This window comes from Oncorhynchus gorbuscha, linkage group LG26, assembly GCF_021184085.1.
Source record: "Oncorhynchus gorbuscha isolate QuinsamMale2020 ecotype Even-year linkage group LG26, OgorEven_v1.0, whole genome shotgun sequence".
In the NCBI taxonomy this organism is placed as follows: domain Eukaryota; kingdom Metazoa; phylum Chordata; class Actinopteri; order Salmoniformes; family Salmonidae; genus Oncorhynchus; species Oncorhynchus gorbuscha.
The window spans coordinates 1,805,115-1,825,214 of NC_060198.1; the positions used below are offsets into that span (position 1 = coordinate 1,805,115).

The 20,100-nt window shown below is 44.9% G+C and overlaps 1 protein-coding gene across 1 annotated transcript in view; it reads left to right on the forward strand.

The window, feature by feature from the left end:
• The window catches only part of adcy9 (adenylate cyclase 9), a 71,602-nt gene that overhangs the window by 33,543 nt on the left and 17,959 nt on the right, over nt 1–20,100 (forward strand). Inside the window, exons 5-7 of the mRNA XM_046332094.1 lie at nt 16,043–16,260; nt 16,414–16,694; nt 19,655–19,757. Coding sequence (XP_046188050.1) covers nt 16,043–16,260; nt 16,414–16,694; nt 19,655–19,757 — 602 coding nt within the window. The remainder of the gene's footprint in view (nt 1–16,042; nt 16,261–16,413; nt 16,695–19,654; nt 19,758–20,100) is intronic.

A 20,100-nucleotide genomic window follows, 5' to 3' on the forward strand; every position in this document is an offset into this window, starting at 1 on the left:
GACAGGGAAAGAGAAAGCGAGAATGATAGAAAGTGTACAAGTGTGTGTATTCATTCATAGAGTGAAAATAAGTGGTTATCAGAAAAAGAAAGAAACTTTGTTTCTGCTCTTCTGTCTATTTCTGTCTCCACAGCAGCCATAGTAGATGAAGCGTGTGTGTGTGTCCCTTCACCGTGTGTGTGTTCTTCGCTGGGATTGTGTGTATGTGTGTGTTCTTCGCTGGGGTTGTGTGTATGTGTGTGCCCAGCAGCCTGTGTATTATACAGAATCAATAGAATCCATCAGGTGCATTAAAGGCTAAAGTGTGTCATGCTGTCAGCCCTAATTGTTCCTCTCAGTGTGTGTGTGTGTTTGTGTGTCAGGCTGTCAAGCTAAGTGTTCCTCCCATACACTGACTGGATAGATGTACATCCTAGAGAGGGTTGACACACAGAGTATAGCGTTATTAGGGAAGTTTATATGGACATGATTCCAGCTCTATAGCTTTTCCTTTCAACTATGTTGGACACGCATCCACCTCCATTTGCAGAGACATCACCAGACATAAACACAGGCACACCCTTTTTTGTTATGTTGATGCGTCTGGGAAACTGTATTTTTAGCTATATGAAACCTGTTTTGCTTTGAAAACCAGCCAGGTCCCCCGTGATACAAGTCAGTATTCAATGTCCATCCATGTCTGAGGATGTTGGGAGATGAAGTGGAAACCGGCCACTAGGGGCAACAGTGAGCGCTGTTACCTTCAAGTAGGTTTCGGTGTTGTGGGCGGGGATGAAAGATGGGCATCTGTCTCTGGTGGAAAAGGTTTTGTGTCCGAATCCAGCGACAGAAAGTAGCTTTGTCAATTTTTGTTTTAAGCCCAAACCTTAACCCTTACCTTAACCATTCGTAGGTAATGCCTTAACTTAAGAATAAAGACTTTGAAATTTGACGTTTGGAACAACTTTGAAATTTGACGTTCGAGAAACATGAATGAATGTCTAATTCTGACGTGAGACTGAGAGATCTGGTAGCTGAAAACAGCCTATCGCACAAAAATATAAACGCAACATGCAACAATTACAGTTCATATAAGGAAAGCAGGCAATTATATAAATGAATTAGGTGTCGGAGGGGTTATGGTATGGGCAGGCATAAGCTATGGACAACGAACACAATTGCATTTTATCGATGTCAGTTTGAATGCACAGAGATACCATGATGAGATCCTGAGGCCCATTGTCGTGCCATTCATTTACATTTACATTTAAGTCATTTAGCAGACGCTCTTATCCAGAGCGACTTACAAATTGGTGCATTCACCTTATTCATCCGCAGTCATCACCTCATGTTTCAGAATGACATATCAAGGTCTGACAACACTGCATCTTTTTAGTTATTTTGACCATTAAATTACAATATTTTTATTTGGAATTTGGGAGAAATGTTGTCAGTAGTTTATAGAATAAAACAAAAATGTTAATTTTACCCAAACACATACCTATAAATAGTAAAACCAGAGAAAAGGATCATTTTGCAGTGGTCTCTTCATTTTTCCAGAGCTGTATATATAAATATAGGACAAAACACACATTACGACAAGAGAGACAACACAACACTACATATAGAGAGACCTAAGACTACAACATAGCAAGGCAGCAACACACGACAACAACATGGTAGCAACACAACATGGTAGCAGCACAAAACATGGTACAAACATCAACAGAGCAAGAAGGTAGAGGCAACAATATTTCACTCAAAGCAGCTACAACTGTCAGTAAGAGCGTCCATGATTGAGTCTTTGAATGAAGAGATGGAGATAAAACTGTCCCGTTTGAGTGTTTGTTGCAGCTCGTTCCAGTCACTAGCTGCAGCGAACTGAAATGAGGAGCGATCGAGAGATGTGTGTGCTCTGGGGACCTTTAACAGAATGTGACTGGCAGAACGGGTGTTGTATATGGAGGATGAGGGCTGCAGTAGATATCTCAGACAGGGGGGAGTGAGGCCTAAGAAGGTTTTATAAATGAGCATCAACCAGTGGGTCTTGCGACGGGTATTTAGAGATGACCAGTTTACAGAGGAGTATAGAGTACAGTGATGTGTCCTATAAGGAGCATTGGTGACAAATCTGAGGGCCGAATGGTAAAGAACATCTAGCCGCTCGAGAGCACCCTTACCTGCCGATCTATAAAGTAGGTCTCCGTAATCTATCATGGGTAGGATGGTCATCTGAATCAGGCTTAGTTTGGCAGCTGGGTGAAAGAGGAGCAATTACGATAGAAGAAACCAAGTCTAGATTTAACTTTAGCCTGCAGCGTTGATATGTGCTGAGAGAAGGACAGTGCACCGTCTAGCCATACACCTAAGTACTTGTATGAAGTGACTACCTCAAGCTCTAGAGAGGGGCATTCTTCTTACCAAACCACATGACCTTTGTTTTGGAGGTGTTCAGAACAAGGTTAAGGGTAAAGAAAGCTTGTTGGACACTAAGAAAGCCTTGTTGTAGAGCATTTAACATTTAAGGTTGGAGATAGGCTTGGTGATGATAGGGGGCAGCAACCTTAAAGAAGAAAGGGTCTAAACCATCTGATGGTTGTTTGGGGTCAAGTTTCAGGAACCTCTTTAGCACCTCGGACTCAGTGACCGTCTGCAGGGAGAAACTTTGTAGCGGGGCAGGGGAAAAAGAGGGAGAAGCATCAAGGACAGTCGCATTAGAAGGGGTGGGAGATGAGGAAATGTTGGACGGGCAAGGAGGCATGGCTGAGTCAAATAGGAATCCTGATTTAATGAAGTGGTGATTTAAAGAGCTCAGCCATGTGCTTCTTGTCGGTAACAACCGCATCATCAACTTTAAGGGACACGAGCAGCTGTGAGGAGGAAGGTTTATTCTCCAGGTCTTTAACCGTTTTCCGGAACTTCTTGGGGTTAGACCCACAGAGAGAGCACTGCTCCTTAAAGTAACTAACTTTGGCCTTCCGGATAGCCTGAGTGCACTTATTTCTCATTTGCCTGAACGAGAGCCAGTCAGCCTAAGTATGCGTGTGCCAAGCCTTTTGCCAAATGTAATTTTTGAGGTGGAGTAACTCTGCAAGATCACAGTTGTTTTTAATTTAAATGTTCTTTATGCGGGCGTGTTTGTTAACAATACCACTGAATATATCAAAACATTTCCAAGTGTCTTCGACAGAGGGGATCAAGCTGATTCTATACCATTTTCCAGAGGCCAGTTCATGAAGGAAGGCTTGCTCATTAAAGCTTTTTAGCAAGGGTCTATAACAAATCAGGACAGGTCGTTTCACTGAGCAGCCATTACGAACACAGGCTGTAAAACAGTGATCACTAAGGTCATTACAGAAAACACCAGACTGATACCTATCAGGATTATTTGTGGGGATAATATCGAGGAGAGTACCCTTTGATGGGTGTTTGGAGTCATACCTTGTGGGATTGGTAATAATCTGAGAGAGATTTAGGGAGTCCCATTGCTTTAGGACTTGGTCAGCTGGTGTAAGCATGTCCCAGTTTAGGTCACCTAGCAGGACAAATTCAGACTTAGTGTAAGGGGCCAGGAGAGAGCTTAGGGCAGGTACAGGCCGGTGCTGATGGAGGACGATAGCTCTTTGGTGACTGTTGCTGGGTGCTATTTGAAAGTTTAATACTTAAAACCAGCAAATCAAATTGTTTGGGGACAGATTTGGTGGAGACAACTGAGCACTGAAGGTGATCCTTGGTAAAGATTGCCACTCCACCCCCTATGGAAGATCTGTCTTGCCGAAAAAGGTTCTAACCAGAAAGGTTAACATCAGTATTCAAAACACTCTTCCTTAACCACGTCTCAGTAATGACCAACACATCTGGATTGGAGCTGTGGAACCACACTTTCAATTGATCCATTTTAGGTAATAATCTTCTAGTGTTAACGTGCAGAAGACACAGGCTTTAACGAGAGCAGAAGTCAGTGAAGCAGATATCAGAGCACAAGCCAGAATTGGGTCTAGCAACAGTAGGTGGGTCAGGATTTACATGCACATTTCCAGATATCATCAACAGTAATACAATCAGGGCACGGCAGAGGACGTTCTCGTGGCAACAGGTCACAAATCTTGCTGCTGTGATGGCACACTGTGGTATTTCACCCAGTAGATATGGGACTTTATCATAATCGGGTTTGTTTTTGAATTCTTTGTGGATCTGTGTAATCTGGGGGAAATATGGGTCTCTAATATGGTCATACATTTGGCAGGAGGTTATGAAGTGCAGCTCAGTTTCCACCTCATTTTGTGGGCAGTGTGCACATAGCCTGTCTTCTCTTGAGAGCCAGGTCTGCCTACGGCAGCCTTTCTCAATAGCAAGGCTATGCTCACTGAGTCTGTACATAGTCAAAGCTTTCCTTAATTTTGGGTCAGTCCCAGTAGTCAGGTATTCTGCCACTGTGTACTCTCTGTTTAGGGCCAAATAGCATTCTAGTTTGCTTTGTGTTTTTGTTAATTACTTGACACATTGGAAAGAATTATCTTTTTGTTTTCTCATGATATATGGTTGGATCTAATTGCGTTGCTGTCCTGGGGCTCTGTGGGTTCTGTTTGTGAACAGAGCCCCAGGACCAGCTTGCTTAGGGGACTCTTTTCCAAGTCCATCTCTCTGTCATGTTTGTCATTTATTATCATGTCTTGTCCCTGTGATGGTTTCCCTCTGCTGGTCTTATTTGGTTCTTTCCCTCCTAAGGTTCCTGCTCCCAGCTGTTCCTATTCCCTAATCATCATTTAGTCTTCCCACACCTGTTCCCGATCCTTTCCCTGATTAGAGTCCCTATTTATTCCTTTGTGATCCGTTCCTGTGCCGTCGGTTCCTTGTATTGTATTCACCATGCTGTGATTGCGTTTCGCCCTGTTGTCGTGTTTTTGCCGTGATTGTGTATCACCCTGTCCTGTCGTGTTTTGTGCCTTTCAGATGCTGCGTGTGAGCAGGTGTCTCAGTCCTAATTCTGACCTGCAGTCTGTGCTTCTCCAGTTGCTACAAATCTAGAGGATTTTGTTATTCCGTTTTGGACTTTTAAACTCTGTTTCTGTTAAGGTTTGGGTCCTTTTCACCTGCATGACAGAAGGAAGACCAAGGAATTCTACACTGCCGCGAGATCCAAGGAGCCATGCTCAGACACGAGCAGGAATTGTTGCTGCCATGCCGTGGAGAACCTGGCCGCTCAGGTTTCCGACCTCTCTGGACAGTTCCAGAGTCTACGTCTCGTGCCACCTGTTACTTCCTGGCCTGCCGAGCCTCCAGAACCTAGGGTTAATAACCCACCTTGCCTCCGGGCAGCCCACTGAGGCTCCTTTTCACGCAGTGTGAGATTGTGTTCTCTCTCCAACCCAACATTCTAGAGAGAGAGCTCGGGTTGCTTAGTCATTTATTTTTACTGGCCGGGCCGAGAATGGGGCACAGCTATCTGGGAGGCAAGGGCTGATTGCTCTATCAAATTCCAGAACTTTAAAGAGGAGATGATTCGGGTTTTTGACCGTTCAGTTTTTGGTGGGGAGGCTTCTAGGGCCCTGGCATATGCCAAGGTGAACCGGATTATTCCATTTCGCACTCTTGCTGCCTCTAGTGAGTGGAACGAGCCGGCGCTGCTCGCTCGTTTTCTTTAAGGATGAGATTCTCTCCCGGGAGGTTCCTTCAGATGTGGACTCTTTGATTGCTCTCGCCATCCGCATGACGGGTAGATCTTTACCGGGGTGGAAGAGATGCATATAGCAACCATCTCCCTCCTCTGGCTTTGAGACTTGCAGCTGGGAGGGATTGTTCGAATAAGGAGAGGGAACGGAGGATCACCAACCGCCTGTGCCTCTATTGCGGAGTTGCTGGACATTTTGTTAATTCATGTCCAGTAAGAGGCCAGAGCCCATCAGTAAGCGGAGGGCTACTGGTGAGCGACTCAGTCCTCTTCATCTAGATCTTGTACCATTATTTTGGTCCATTACGCTGGACCGGTTCGGGTGCTACATGCAGTGCCTTGATTGACTCTGGGGCTGAGGGTTGTTTCATGGACGAAGCAGAAACATAACATTCCTCAGGTTAGACAAGCCTACGCCCATGTTTGCTAGATGGTAGTCATCTTCCCAGTATCAAATTTGAGACACTACCTTTAACTCTCACAGTATCTGGTAACCACAGTGAGACTATTTCTTTTTTGATTTTCCGTTCACCGTTTACACCTGTTGTTTTGGGTCATCCCTGGCTAGTATGTCATAATCCTTCTATTAATTGGTCTAGTAATTCTATCCTATCCTGGAACGTTTCTTGTCATGTGAAGTGTTTAATGTCTGCCATCCCTCCCGTTTCTTCTCTCCCTACTTTCAGGAGGAACCTGGTTGACTGCCGGAGGAATATCATGATTGCGCACGGTCTTCAGTCGGTCCCGAGCCAACTCCCTTCCTCCTCACCGGTCGTATGATTGTAGTATTGATCTCCTTCCAGGGACCACGCCTCCTCGAGGTAGACTATACTCTCTGTCGGCTCCCGAACGTAAGGCTCTCGAGGATTATTTGTCTGTGTCTCTTGACGCGGTACCATAGTGCCTTCTTCTTCTCCGGCCGGGGCGGGGTTCTTTTTGTTAAGAAGAAGGACGGTACTCTGCGCCCTGCGTGGATTATCGAGGGCTGAATGACATAACGGTTAAGAATCGTTATCTCCCCTTATGTCATCAGCCTTCGAGATTCTGCAGGGAGCCAGGTGCTTTACTAAGTTGGACCTTCGTAACGCTACCATCTCGTGGCATCAGAGAGGGGGACGAGTGGAAAACGGCGTTTAACACTCCTAGGGCATTTTGAGTACCGGGTTCTCGTTCGGTCTCGCCAATGCGCCAGCTGTTTTTCAGGCATTAGTTAATGATGTTCTGAGAGACATGCTGAACATTTTTGTTTTTGTCTATCTTGACGATATCCTGATTTTTTTCCGTTGATTCATGTTCAGCACGTTCGACGTGTTCTACAGCGCCTTTTAGAGAATTGTCTCTACGTAAAGGCTGAGAAGTGCTCTTTTCATGTCTCCTCCGTTACCTTTCTCGGTTCCGTTATTTCCGCTGAAGGCATTCAGATGGATTCCGCTAAGGTCCAAGCTGTCAGTGATTGGCCCGTTCCAAGGTCACGTGTCGAGTTGCAGCGCTTTTTAGGTTTCGCTAATTTCTATCGGCGTTTCATTCGTAATTTCGGTCAAGTTGCTGCCCCTCTCACAGCTCTTACTTCTGTCAAGACGTGTTTTAAGTGGTCCGGTTCCGCCCAGGGAGCTTTTGATCTTCTAAAAGAACGTTTACGTCCGCTCCTATCCTCGTTACTCCTGACGTCACTAGACAATTTATTGTCGAGGTTGACGCTTCAGAGGTAGGCGTGGGAGCCATTCTATCCCAGCGCTTCCAGTCTGACAGGTTCATCCTTGCGCTTATTTTTCTCATCGCCTGTCGCCATCTGAGCGCAACTATGATGTGGGTAACTGAACTGCTCGCCATCCGCTTAGCCCTAGGCGAATGGCGACAGTGGTTGGAGGGGGCGACCGTTCCTTTTGTCGTGGACAGACCATAAGAACCTTGAGTACATCCGTTCTGCCAAACGACTTAATGCCCGTCAAGCTCGTTGGGCGTTGTTTTACGCTCGTTTCGAGTTTGTGATTTCTTACCGTCCGGGTAGCAAGAACACCAAGCCTGATGCCTTATCCCGTCTGTTTAGTTCTTCTGTGGCTTCTACTGATCTCGAGGGGATTCTTCCTTATGGGCGTGTTGTCGGGTTGACAGTCTGGGGAATTGAAAGACAGGTTACAAGCACTCACGCACACTGCGTCGCCGCGCGCTTGTCCTAGTAACCTCCTTTTCGTTCCTGTTTCCACTCGTCTGGCTGTTCTTCAGTGGGCTCACTCTGCCAAGTTAGCTGGTCATCCCGGTGTTCGAGGCACTCTTGCGTCTATTCGCCAGCGCTTTTGGTGGCCGACTCAGGAGCGTGACACGCGCCGTTTCGTGGCTGCGTGTTCAGACTGCGCGCAGAAGAAGTCTGGTAATTTTTTTCTGCTTCTGCTCCTGGTCTTGCTGGGTCTCAGTCTGTTCCCTGCCATCGCATCTCTCCTGTTCTTGTCCCTGCCCTTGCTGTGTCTCAGTCTGTCCCTAGTTCTCATTTTTTTTTTTAGAGTAGTACCCTAGTTTCCCTTTTTATCGTTTTTCATACGGTCCTGAGGAGAGGAGTTGGGTTCTTTCTCGGGACGTGCTGGACCGTTTGATCTATGATTTCCTCCGTTGCTGCCAGTGTTCCTCCTCGAGAGCGCCAGGAGGCGCTCGGTGAGTGGGGGTACTGTCATGTTTGTCATTTATTATCATGTCTTGTCCCTGTGCTCCCCATGCTACACGTTTCCCTCTGCTGGTCTTATTTGGTTCTTTCCCTCCTATCCCTCTCTCTCCCCCTCCCTCTCTCACTCTCTCGCTCTCTCTTCTCTCTATCGTTCCGTTCCTGCTCCCAGCTGTTCCTATTCCCCTAATCATCATTTAGTCTTCCCACACCTGTTCCCGATCCTTTCCCCTGATTAGAGTCCCTATTTATTCCTTTGTGATCCGTTCCTGTGCACGTCGGTTCCTTGTATTGTATTCACCATGCTGTGATTGCGTTTCGCCCTGTCCTGTCGTGTTTTTGCCGTGATTGTGTATCACCCTGTCCTGTCGTGTTTTGTGCCTTCATCAGATGCTGCGTGTGAGCAGGTGTCTCAGTCGACTACGACCTGCAGTCTGTGGCCGCTTCTCCATACAAATCTAGAGGATTTCTGTTATTCCACTTTAATAAACTCTGTTTCTGTTAAGTCGCGTTTGGGTCCTCTTTCACCTGCATGACACTCTCTGTAGGTGATGGCTTTGTTATGGAAGGTTTGGGAATCGCTTCCTTTTAGGTGGTTGTAGAATTTAACGTCTCTTTTCTGGATTTGGATAATTAGCGGGTATCAACCTAATTCTGCTCTGCAGGCATTATTTGGTGTTTTACTGAGGATATTTTTGCAGAATTCTGCATGCAGAGTCTCAATTTGGTGTTTGTCCCATTTTGTGAATTCTTGGTCGGTGAGCGGACCCCAGACCTCACAACCATAAAGGGCATTGGGTTCTAGAACTGATTCAAGTATTTTTAGCCAGATCCTCATTGGTATGTCAAATCTGATGTTCCTTTTGATGGCATAGAAGACCCTTCTTGGCTTGTCTCTCAGATCGTTCACAGCTTTGTGGAAGTTACCTGTGGCGCTGATGTTTAGGTATGTATAGTTTTTTGTGTGTTCTAGGGCAACGGTGTCTAGATGTCATTTGTATTTGTGGTCCTGGCGACTGGACCTTTTTTGAACACCATTATTTTGGTCTTACTGAGATTTACTGTCAGGGCTCAGGTCTGGCAGAAGATCTAGGTGCTGCTGTAGGCCCTCCTTGGTTCTATAATCTCTCACACACAAACAAACACAGACATAAATACACACTCCTTCTCTTTCCACTCTCCCTTTGTCTCTCTTTCACTCTACACTCTCTCTCTCTCTCTCTCTCTCTCTCTCTCTCTCTCTCTCTCTCTCTCTCTCTCACACACTCTTGCACACACACTCCCTTTTCTTGCAGTACATTGTTTTGATAAAAATCCACTCATCTCTGATTCCCATGTCCTGCCTCAGTAAACATAGACAGTTGGTAACAAGACCACTCTAAGAGTGTGTGTGCTGTGTTGCCCACTGTTATACAACTTTCTATTCACTTCCTCTTGCTGTTTCTCACACTGTAGTGTCCTTCCCCCCTGTTCCTGTTCACTGGCCTGCACGCACGCACGCACACACACACACATACATACATACATACATACATACATACATACATACATACATACATACATACATACATACATACATACATACATACATACATACATACATACATACATACATACATACATACATACATACATACATACACACATACATACATACACACATACACACATACACACATACACACATACATACATACATACATACATACATACATACATACATACATACATACATACATACATACATACATACATACATACATACATACATACAGAGACAGACACACACACATGCAGAGACAGACACACAGACAGACAGAGACAGACAGACAGACAGACAGACAGACAGACAGACAGACAGACAGACAGACAGACAGACAGACAGACAGACAGACAGACAGACAGACAGACAGACAGACAGACACACACACATGAACAGAAAGACACACACACATGAAGAGACAGACAGACAGACACGCAGAGACAGACAGACAGACACGCAGAGACCGACAGACACGCAGAGACCGACAGACACATACACGCACAGACAGACAGACAGACAGACAGACAGACAGACAGACAGACAGACAGACAGACAGACAGACAGACAGACAGACACAGACAGACAGACAGACAGACAGACAGACAGACAGACAGACAGACAGACAGACAGACAGACAGACACATACATACAGAGACAGACAGACAGACACATACATACAGAGACAGACAGACAGACACATACATGCAGAGACAGACAGACAGACACATACATGCAGAGACAGACAGACAGACAGACACATACATGCAGAGACAGACAGACATACATGCAGAGACAGACAGACAGACACATACATGCAGAGACAGACAGACACATACATGCAGAGACAGACAGACAGACAGACAGACAGACAGACAGACAGACAGACAGACAGACAGACAGACAGACAGACAGACAGACAGACAGACAGACAGACAGACAGACAGACAGACAGACAGACAGACAGACAGACAGACAGACAGACAGACAGACAGACAGACAGACAGACAGACAGACAGACAGACAGACAGACACATACATGCAGAGACAGACAGACAGACACATACATGCAGAGACAGACAGACAGACACATACATGCAGAGACAGACAGACATACATGCAGAGACAGACAGACAGGAGCTGTGAGGGGAACGGCACCTCAGTACCTCCAGGCTCTGATCAGGCCCTACACCCAAACAAGGGCACTGCGTTCATCCACCTCTGGCCTGCTCGCCTCCCTACCACTGAGGAAGTACAGCTCCCGCTCAGCCCAGTCAAAACTGTTCGCTGCTCTGGCCCCCCAATGGTGGAACAAACTCCCTCACGACGCCAGGACAGCGGAGTCAATCACCACCTTCCGGAGACACCTGAAACCCCACCTCTTTAAGGAATACCTAGGATAGGATAAGTAATCCCTCTCACCCCCCCCCCTTAAGTTTTAGATGCACTATTGTAAAGTGACTGTTCCACTGGATGTCATAAGGTGAATGCACCAATTTGTAAGTCGCTCTGGATAAGAGCGTCTGCTAAATGACTTAAATGTAATGTAATGTAAATGACAGACATGCAGAGACAGACAGACAGACACGCAGAGACAGACAGACAGACATGCAGAGACAGACAGACATGCAGAGACAGACAGACATGCAGAGACAGACAGACAGACACACATGCAGAGACAGGCAGACAGACACACATGCAGAGACAGACAGACAGACATGCAGAGACAGACAGACAGGCAGATGCTCAAGCAGACAGACAGACAGTAGGTCATGGCCGGTAGGCTCCTTTTAAAACCAGCTAAGGGACCACAACTCCGAGGCACACGTGCGTGAACACGCACACACCCAGGGACAGCCAGGGAGACCCAGACAGGCTAGAATAGAATAGATTACTATATTAGGTATGTTGTTCATAGTGACACCAGTGACAGTGACTGATCTGGCAACAGAAGAGAGAGGAGAGATAGAGTCTGGTGGGTTTTGGTTCTCATGAACTGATTTGAGGGGTGGAGAGAGGGAGGGAGATAAAGGGGAATACCTAGTCAGTTGTACAACTGAATGCATTCAACTGAAATGTCTTCCCCATTTATAAAAAAAAAAAAGTTTTATTTAACCAGGCAAGTCAGTTAAAACAAATTCTTATTTACAATGGCGGCCAAACCCTAACACGGCCGACGCTGGGCCAATTGTGTGCCGCCCTATGGGACTCCCAAACAGCCTGGAATCGAATCAGGGTCTGTAGGGATCCCCCTAGCACTGAGATGCAGTGCCTTAGAATGCTGCGCCACTTGGGAGCCCCAACCCCTCTGAATCAGAGAGGTGTGAGAGAGAGATGCAAGAGAGAGGTGTAGAGAGACAGAGTTCCCTTTTGTACTTCAACCATTTGCACATTGTTACAAAACTGTATATATACATAATATGACATTTGTAATGTCTTTATTCTTTTGGAACTTATGTGAGTGTAATGATTACTGTTCATTTTTATTGTTTATTTCACTTTTGTATATTATCTACTTCACTTGCTTTGGCAATGTTAACATATATTTCCCATGACAATAAAGCCCCTTGAATTGAATTGAGTTAGAGAGACCGGGAAATGAGATAAGAGCACTTCTTCTTATGGTGGTGTGTCTGCCAATGGAAGTGGTAGAGTGAAATGAAGGAGAGAGAGAGAAAGATAGATAGTGATGGAGGAAAGTGAGTGATGGAGGGAGGAGGGAGAAACTTAAAGACAGAAGAGATGAATGGGCTCTCAGCCTTGGTGATTCTAAAAGACACGTGAGAGAAATAGAGAAGCACAATATGAGTGTGTGACTCACTCAGTAAAGAGCTAGTGCAAACACACACACACACACACACACACACACACACACACACACACACACACACACACACACACACACACACACACACACACACACACACACACACACACACACACACACACACACACACACACACACACACACACACACACACACACACACACACACACACACACACAAACGCATACATACAAACTGACGTACACACACACTTATACATGAGCTGACTAATATACAGATCAAATACACTCACAGCAAAGGCTGACACATCACATATTTTATGTGTGTTTATCTAAAACATATTCACAGACACACACTTTTCATAAAAACATATTCAGAGAACTTTTGCATTAGTGCAGGAACAGCAAACTAGTTCCTAGAAAGATTTTTTCCCCCTGAGCTTCCACTGTGTTTCGATTATGAGAGCTAGCCTAGCTAGCATCAGTAATGTTGAACAATGAGAGCACTAGCTAACCTAGCCTAGTTAGTATTGGCTGTGTTTGAATTGTGAGACATCAATCTAGCCTGGCTAGCATTTCATTTTGAACTGTGAGAGCGGTTAGCTAACCTATTCTAGCATTGTGTTTGAACTGTGAGAGCGGTTAGCTAACCTATTCTAGCATTGTGTTTGAACTGTGAGAGCGGTTAGCTAACCTATTCTAGCATTGTGTTTGAACTGTGAGAGCAGTTAGCTAACCTATTCTAGCATTGCGTTTGAACTGTGAGAGCAGTTAGCTAACCTATTCTAGCATTGTGTTTGAACTGTGAGAGCGGTTAGCTAACCTATTCTAGCATTGTGTTTGAACTGTGAGAGCAATTAGCTAACCTATTCTAGCATTGTGTTTGAACTGTGAGAGCAGTTAGCTAACCTATTCTAGCATTGTGTTTGAACTGTGAGAGCGGTTAGCTAACCTATTCTAGCATTGCGTTTGAACTGTGAGAGCAGTTAGCTAACCTATTCTAGCATTGTGTTTGAACTGTGAGAGCGGTTAGCTAACCTATTCTAGCATTGTGTTTGAACTGTGAGAGCAATTAGCTAACCTATTCTAGCATTGTGTTTGAACTGTGAGAGCAGTTAGCTAACCTATTCTAGCATTGTGTTTGAACTGTGAGAGCGGTTAGCTAACCTATTCTAGCATTGTGTTTGAACTGTGAGAGCGGTTAGCTAACCTATTCTAGCATTGTGTTTGAACTGTAAAAGCAGTTAGCTAACCTATTCTAGCATTATGTTTGAACTGTGAGAGCGGTTAGCTAACCTATTCTAGCATTGTGTTTGAACTGTAAGAGCAGTTAGCTAACCTATTCTAGCATTGTGTTTGAACTGTGAGAGCGGTTAGCTAACCTATTCTAGCATTGTGTTTGAACTGTGAGAGCACTTGCTAGCCTAGTTAGTACAAGCTCTTAGTATAAGCTCTTAGCATTAGCCATGTTTAAAATTGTGAGAGCCTTGCTAGTATTAGCTGTATATGAACTATGATACCTTTATCTAGCCCAACTAGCTTTAGCGTGTTTGAACAGGCTGATACCGGCTGGCCGTTGGCCACTTCTAGTAATCCAGTGTTTGTGTATTTCCTTGTTTGCCCCACAGCATTGTTAAAGGAAAGATGACTATGTTACAAAACTCATCATGCCAGTTGTATTTCTGCCAGCTTGAATGGCAATAGCTCAGATACACATGAAAACATTAAATGACCCCTGTAATTGATAAAACATCATTCAGAGCTGCACAAAAACTACATAACATTCAAAATAGGTGAATCTTTCCTTTAAATGGCAATTCCGCCACTTTTCAACCTCATAGTCATTATTTCCAGCACAATGCCAGTGTCTCCACATATGTGAAAACGGCATGTTTCAATGATCTGTGGTTAAAAAAATAAGAAAGGTCAACATGCATCTCTGTGACATTATTTTTCTTTTGATGATGTCATCAGATATAACATTTTTTCCCATATACACTACTATTGTGCTGGCGATGATGAAAATGAGGTTGAAAAGTGGTGGAATTGCCCTTTAACTCCGCCACTACTGTCTCTGGTGTTGTGCAAACACACTGTGATACACCACAGCTTATATTACTGTCTCTCTCTGTCTGTCTGCAGGTCTGAATCACTGACTGACTGACTGTCTATCGGCATGTCTGACTGACTGACTGTCTATCGGCATGTCTGACTGACTGACTGACTGTCTATCGGCATGTCTGACTGACTGACTGACTGTCTATAGGCAGGTCTGACTGACTGACTGACTGTCTATCGGCATGTCTGACTGACTGACTGACTGTCTGTCGGCAGGTCTGACTGACTGACTGACTGTCTATCGGCAGGTCTGAATCACTGACTGACTGACTGACTGACTGACTGACTGTCTATCGGCAGGTCTGAATCACTGACTGACTGACTGACTGACTGACTGACTGACTGACTGACTGTCTATCGGCAGGTCTGAATCACTAACTGTCTGACTGAATCACTGACTGACTGACTGACTGTCTATCGGCAGGTCTGACTGACTGACTGTCTATCGGCAGGTCTGACTGACTGACTGTCTATCGGCATGTCTGACTGACTGACTGTCTATCGGCATGTCTGACTGACTGACTGTCTATCGGCAGGTCTGACTGACTGACTGACTGTCTATCGGCATGTCTGACTGACTGACTGTCTGACTGACTGTCTATCGGCATGTCTGTCTGACTGACTGACTGTCTATCGGCAGGTCTGACTGACTGACTGACTGTCTATCGGCATGTCTGACTGACTGACTGACTGTCTATCGGCAGGTCTGACTGACTGACTGACTGTCTATCGGCATGTCTGACTGACTGACTGACTGTCTATCGGCATGTCTGACTGACTAACTAACTGTCTGACTGTCGGACTGCACAGTGCAACTGCTGGGTTGATTGTGTGTGGGAGCGTGTGTGTGTTATGGTGATTGTCTGTGTATTATTAAGTGTGTGTGTTATGGTGATTGTCTGTGTATTATTAAGTGTGTGTGTTATGGTGATTGTCTGTGTATTATTAAGTGTGTGTGTTATGGTGATTGTCTGTGTATTATTAAGTGTGTGTGTTATGGTGGTTGTCTGTGTATTATTAAGTGTGTGTGTTATGGTGGTTGTCTGTGTATTATTAAGTGTGTGTGTTATGGTGGTTGTCTGTGTATTATTAAGTGTGTGCGTTATGGTGGTTGTCTGTGTATTATTAAGTGTGTGTGTTATGGTGGTTGTCTGTGTATTATTAAGTGTGTGTGTTATGGTGGTTGTCTGTGTATTATTAAGTGTGTGTGTTATGGTGATTGTCTGTGTATTATTAAGTGTGTGTGTTATGGTGGTTGTCTGTGTATTATTAAGTGTGCGTTTCCCCTCTGCAGGGATGAAGACCTACCTGATCTCAGGGAGGAAGTTAGAGCATGCTCAGTGTGGTTGCTCTCAGGACATCCTGACCACGTGCCCTCGCCCCCACACCTCTGCCCTCATGCCTGGGGGGGCTGCTTCCCTCTGTGTGTCCTGCACTGTGAATGGGGAGCAGACAGAGGAGGGGGCCGGACTCAATGGATGCCAGGATGAACATAAGACTAACAGCGCCAAGGTAGATCACACGCCTATCCTGGCACGCAATGACACACACACACTGACAACACACTCCTGTTCCAACGTAGCTTACCACACACCTACTAATAACACACACCTGCACCACACACTTATCTAACACACATCCCTCTCTTGCCTTCTTCTTCTGTAGTTTACTCCAGGCTGCAGCCCCAGGGCTCTGAATGGCATTCTCGGTCCTCCACTGGAGGACTCGGTGATGGCCAGCCAGAGCTCTCTATGTGACATGCTCCAGGAGAAAGAAAAGAAGACCAGTACAGGCACAGGGACGGGTACCAGCCTGGGTATGGGGGGTCCAGGAGGGGCGGGACCGGGGGGCACAGGCATGGACCACTCCGCCCTCATCCCGCTACGCTCCAAGAACTTCAGGGAGAAGAGTGACGTCCATTTTGTTGATGTCATCAAGGAGGACAGGTGAGGACCGGAGGGAGTATGATGGCTTTTGGCTTTACTTATGGACTGTTATGAGTTCAGTACATCTAAATAACCTAGATCAGAATTCAGTCATAAACCCTGACCCTGAACCAGTTTAGAGGGGCATATTAAAGTTGGGAGATAGTAGGTGGCTTTAGTGGAATGATTGACGGTCTAAAGCTGACCCTGGACTAGTTGATAGGACTAGTTGTTATTTACTACTGCACTGTTGTTAGATACTACTACGCTGTTGTTAGATACTACCGCACTGTTGTTAGATACTACCACACTGTTGTTAGATACTACCGCACTGTTGTTAAATACTACTGCACTGTTGTTAGATACTACCGCACTGTTGTTAGATACTACTGCACTGTTGTTAGATACTACTGCACTGTTGTTAGATACTACTGCACTGTTGTTAGATACTACCGCACTGTTGTTAGATACTACTGCACTGTTGTTAGATACTACTGCACTGTTGTTAGATACTACTGCACTGTTGTTAGATACTACTGCACTGTTGTTAGATACTACTGCACTGTTGTTAGATACTACTGCACTGTTGTTATATACTACTGCACTGTTGTTAGATACTACTGCACTGTTGTTAGATACTACTGCACTGTTGTTAGATACTACTGCACTGTTGTTAGATACTACTGCACTGTTGTTATTTACTATCGCACTGTTGTTAGATACTACCGCACTGTTGTTAGATACTACTGCACTGTTGTTAGATACTACTGCACTGTTGTTAGATACTACTGCACTGTTGTTAGATACTACTGCACTGTTGTTAGATACTACCGCACTGTTGTTAGATACTACAGCACTGCTGTTAGATACTACTCCACTGTTGTTAAATACTACTGCACTGTTGTTAGATACTACTGCACTGTTGTTAGATACTACTGCACTGTTGTTAGATACTACTGCACTGTTGTTAGATACTACTGCACTGTTGTTAGATACTACTGCACTGTTGTTAGATACTACTGCACTGTTGTTAGATACTACAGCACTGCTGTTAGATACTACTGCACTGTTGTTAGATACTACTGCACTGTTGTTAAATACTACTGCACTGTTGTTAAATACTACTGCACTGTTGTTAAATACTACTGCACTGTTGTTAGATACTACTGCACTGTTGTTAGATACTACTGCACTGTTGTTAGATACTACTGCACTGTTGTTAAATACTACTGCACTGTTGTTAGATACTACTGCACTGTTGTTAGATACTACTGCACTGTTGTTAGATACTACTGCACTGTTGTTAGATACTACTGCACTGTTGTTAGATACTACCGCACTGTTATACAGGGATACTGGATCTATAGAGGTAGATATGTATAGGGGTAAACATACTATATACAGGGTCCATTCCAGTACCATATTATAATGTACAGGGATACTGGATTTATAGAGGTAGATATGTAGAGGGGTAAACATACTATATACAGGGTCAGTACCATATTATAATGTACAGGGACACTGGATCTATAGAGGTAGATATGTATAGGGGTAAACATACTATATACAGGGTCAGTACCATATTTATAATGTACAGGGATACTAGATCTATATAGGTAGATATGTATAGGGGTAAACATACTATATACAGGGTCAGTACCATATTTATAATGTACAGGGATACTAGATCTATATAGGTAGATATGTATAGGGGTAAACATACTATATACAGGGTCAGTACCATATTATAATGTACAGGGACACTGGATCTATAGAGGTAGATATGTAGAGGGGTAAGGTGACTAGGCATCTGGATGTATGATTAACAGAGTAGCAGCAGCGTATATGAAGATTGTATGTGAGTGTGTGTGTATAGAGTCAGTATAGATGTGTGTGCATGTTATGTGTGTGTTGAGCGTGTCAGTGTGTGTGAGTGTGTTTATATAGTCAGTATAGATGTGTGCGCATGTTATGTGAGTGTTGAGCGTGTCAGTGTGTGTGAGTGTGTTTATAGAGTCAGTATAGATGTGTGTGCATGTTGTGTGTATTGAGCGTGTCAGTGAGTGTGCATTGAGACAGTATAGATGTGTGTGTTGAGCGTGTCAGTGTGCGTGAGTGTGTTTATAGAGTCAGTATAGATGTGTGTGTCAGTGTGTCAGTGTGCGTGAGTGTGTTTATAGAGTCAGTATAGATGTGTGTGTTGAGCGTGTCAGTGTGAGTGAGTGTGCATTGAGACAGTATAGATGTGTGTGTTGAGCGTGTCAGTGTGAGTGAGTGTGTTTATAGAGTCAGTATAGATGTGTGTGTTGAGCGTGTCAGTGTGCGTGAGTGTGTTTATAGAGTCAGTAGAGATGTGTGTGTTGAGCGTGTCAGTGTGAGTGAGTGTGTTTATAGAGTCAGTATAGATGTGTGTGTCTAGCGTGTCAGTGTGCGTGAGTGTGTTTATAGAGTCAGTAGAGATGTGTGTGTTGAGCCTGTCAGTGTGCGTGAGTGTGTTTATAGAGTCAGTATAGATGTGTGTGTTGAGCGTGTCAGTGTGCGTGAGTGTGCAAAAAATTGAAATAAAATAACTAAAGGGTCAACTTAGACAGACAGATCGTCTGTGTAGACATTTGTTAGCTCTTCAGCAGTCTTACGGCTCGGGGATAGAAGCTGTTCAGGAGCCTGTTGGTGTCAGACTTGATACACGGGCACCGCTTGCCGTGGGGAAGCAGAGAGAACAGTCTATGGCTTGGCTGGTTTAGGATTACCAACAGTGGGGATTAGTGTTGACAGCGTATATATTTTAAGTCAGTTTTAAGTCAGTCACTAAGGGAGGAATTCCAGCTTGAGATGCATGCACTTAACCTCGATGATCACCTAAATAATGCATAGATGTCAATGGATGATTGAAGTCATGCATGCAGAAGTCGAGTTCAAGTTAGGATTCCCCCCTAAAACCCTCTACCTGTCTTTTCCTCAATCTATTCTCCTCTTTCAAGTCTGATGAAGGACTACTTCTTCAAGCCTCCCATCAACAAGCTGAGCCTCAACTTCCTAGAGAGACCTCTGGAGACAGCCTACCGCATCAGCTACCAGGAGGAGGTACACACACACACACACACACCCTCAATCCGTGTCAGTCAAAGCCGTATTGACCACGTGTTCATATGAAGCCCCCTGCTGGTGTGTATAATATGTTTCAGTTCTAACAGTTTGACCACATTATAGTAGTAGTAATCTGAACTTTATCTCCTCTCTCTGTCCCTGTGTGGTTCCCCTCTCATCCCAAGTGTCGAACCACATCTCCCCTTCCTTTCTCCTCTCCTTCTCTCTCTGACTACTCTCTCCCTCCAGGTGGAGACCCAGGCCCCGGTGCAGACCTTCTCTGTGTCTCTGACTACTCTCTCCCCTCCAGGTGGAGACCCAGGCCCCGGTGCAGACCTTC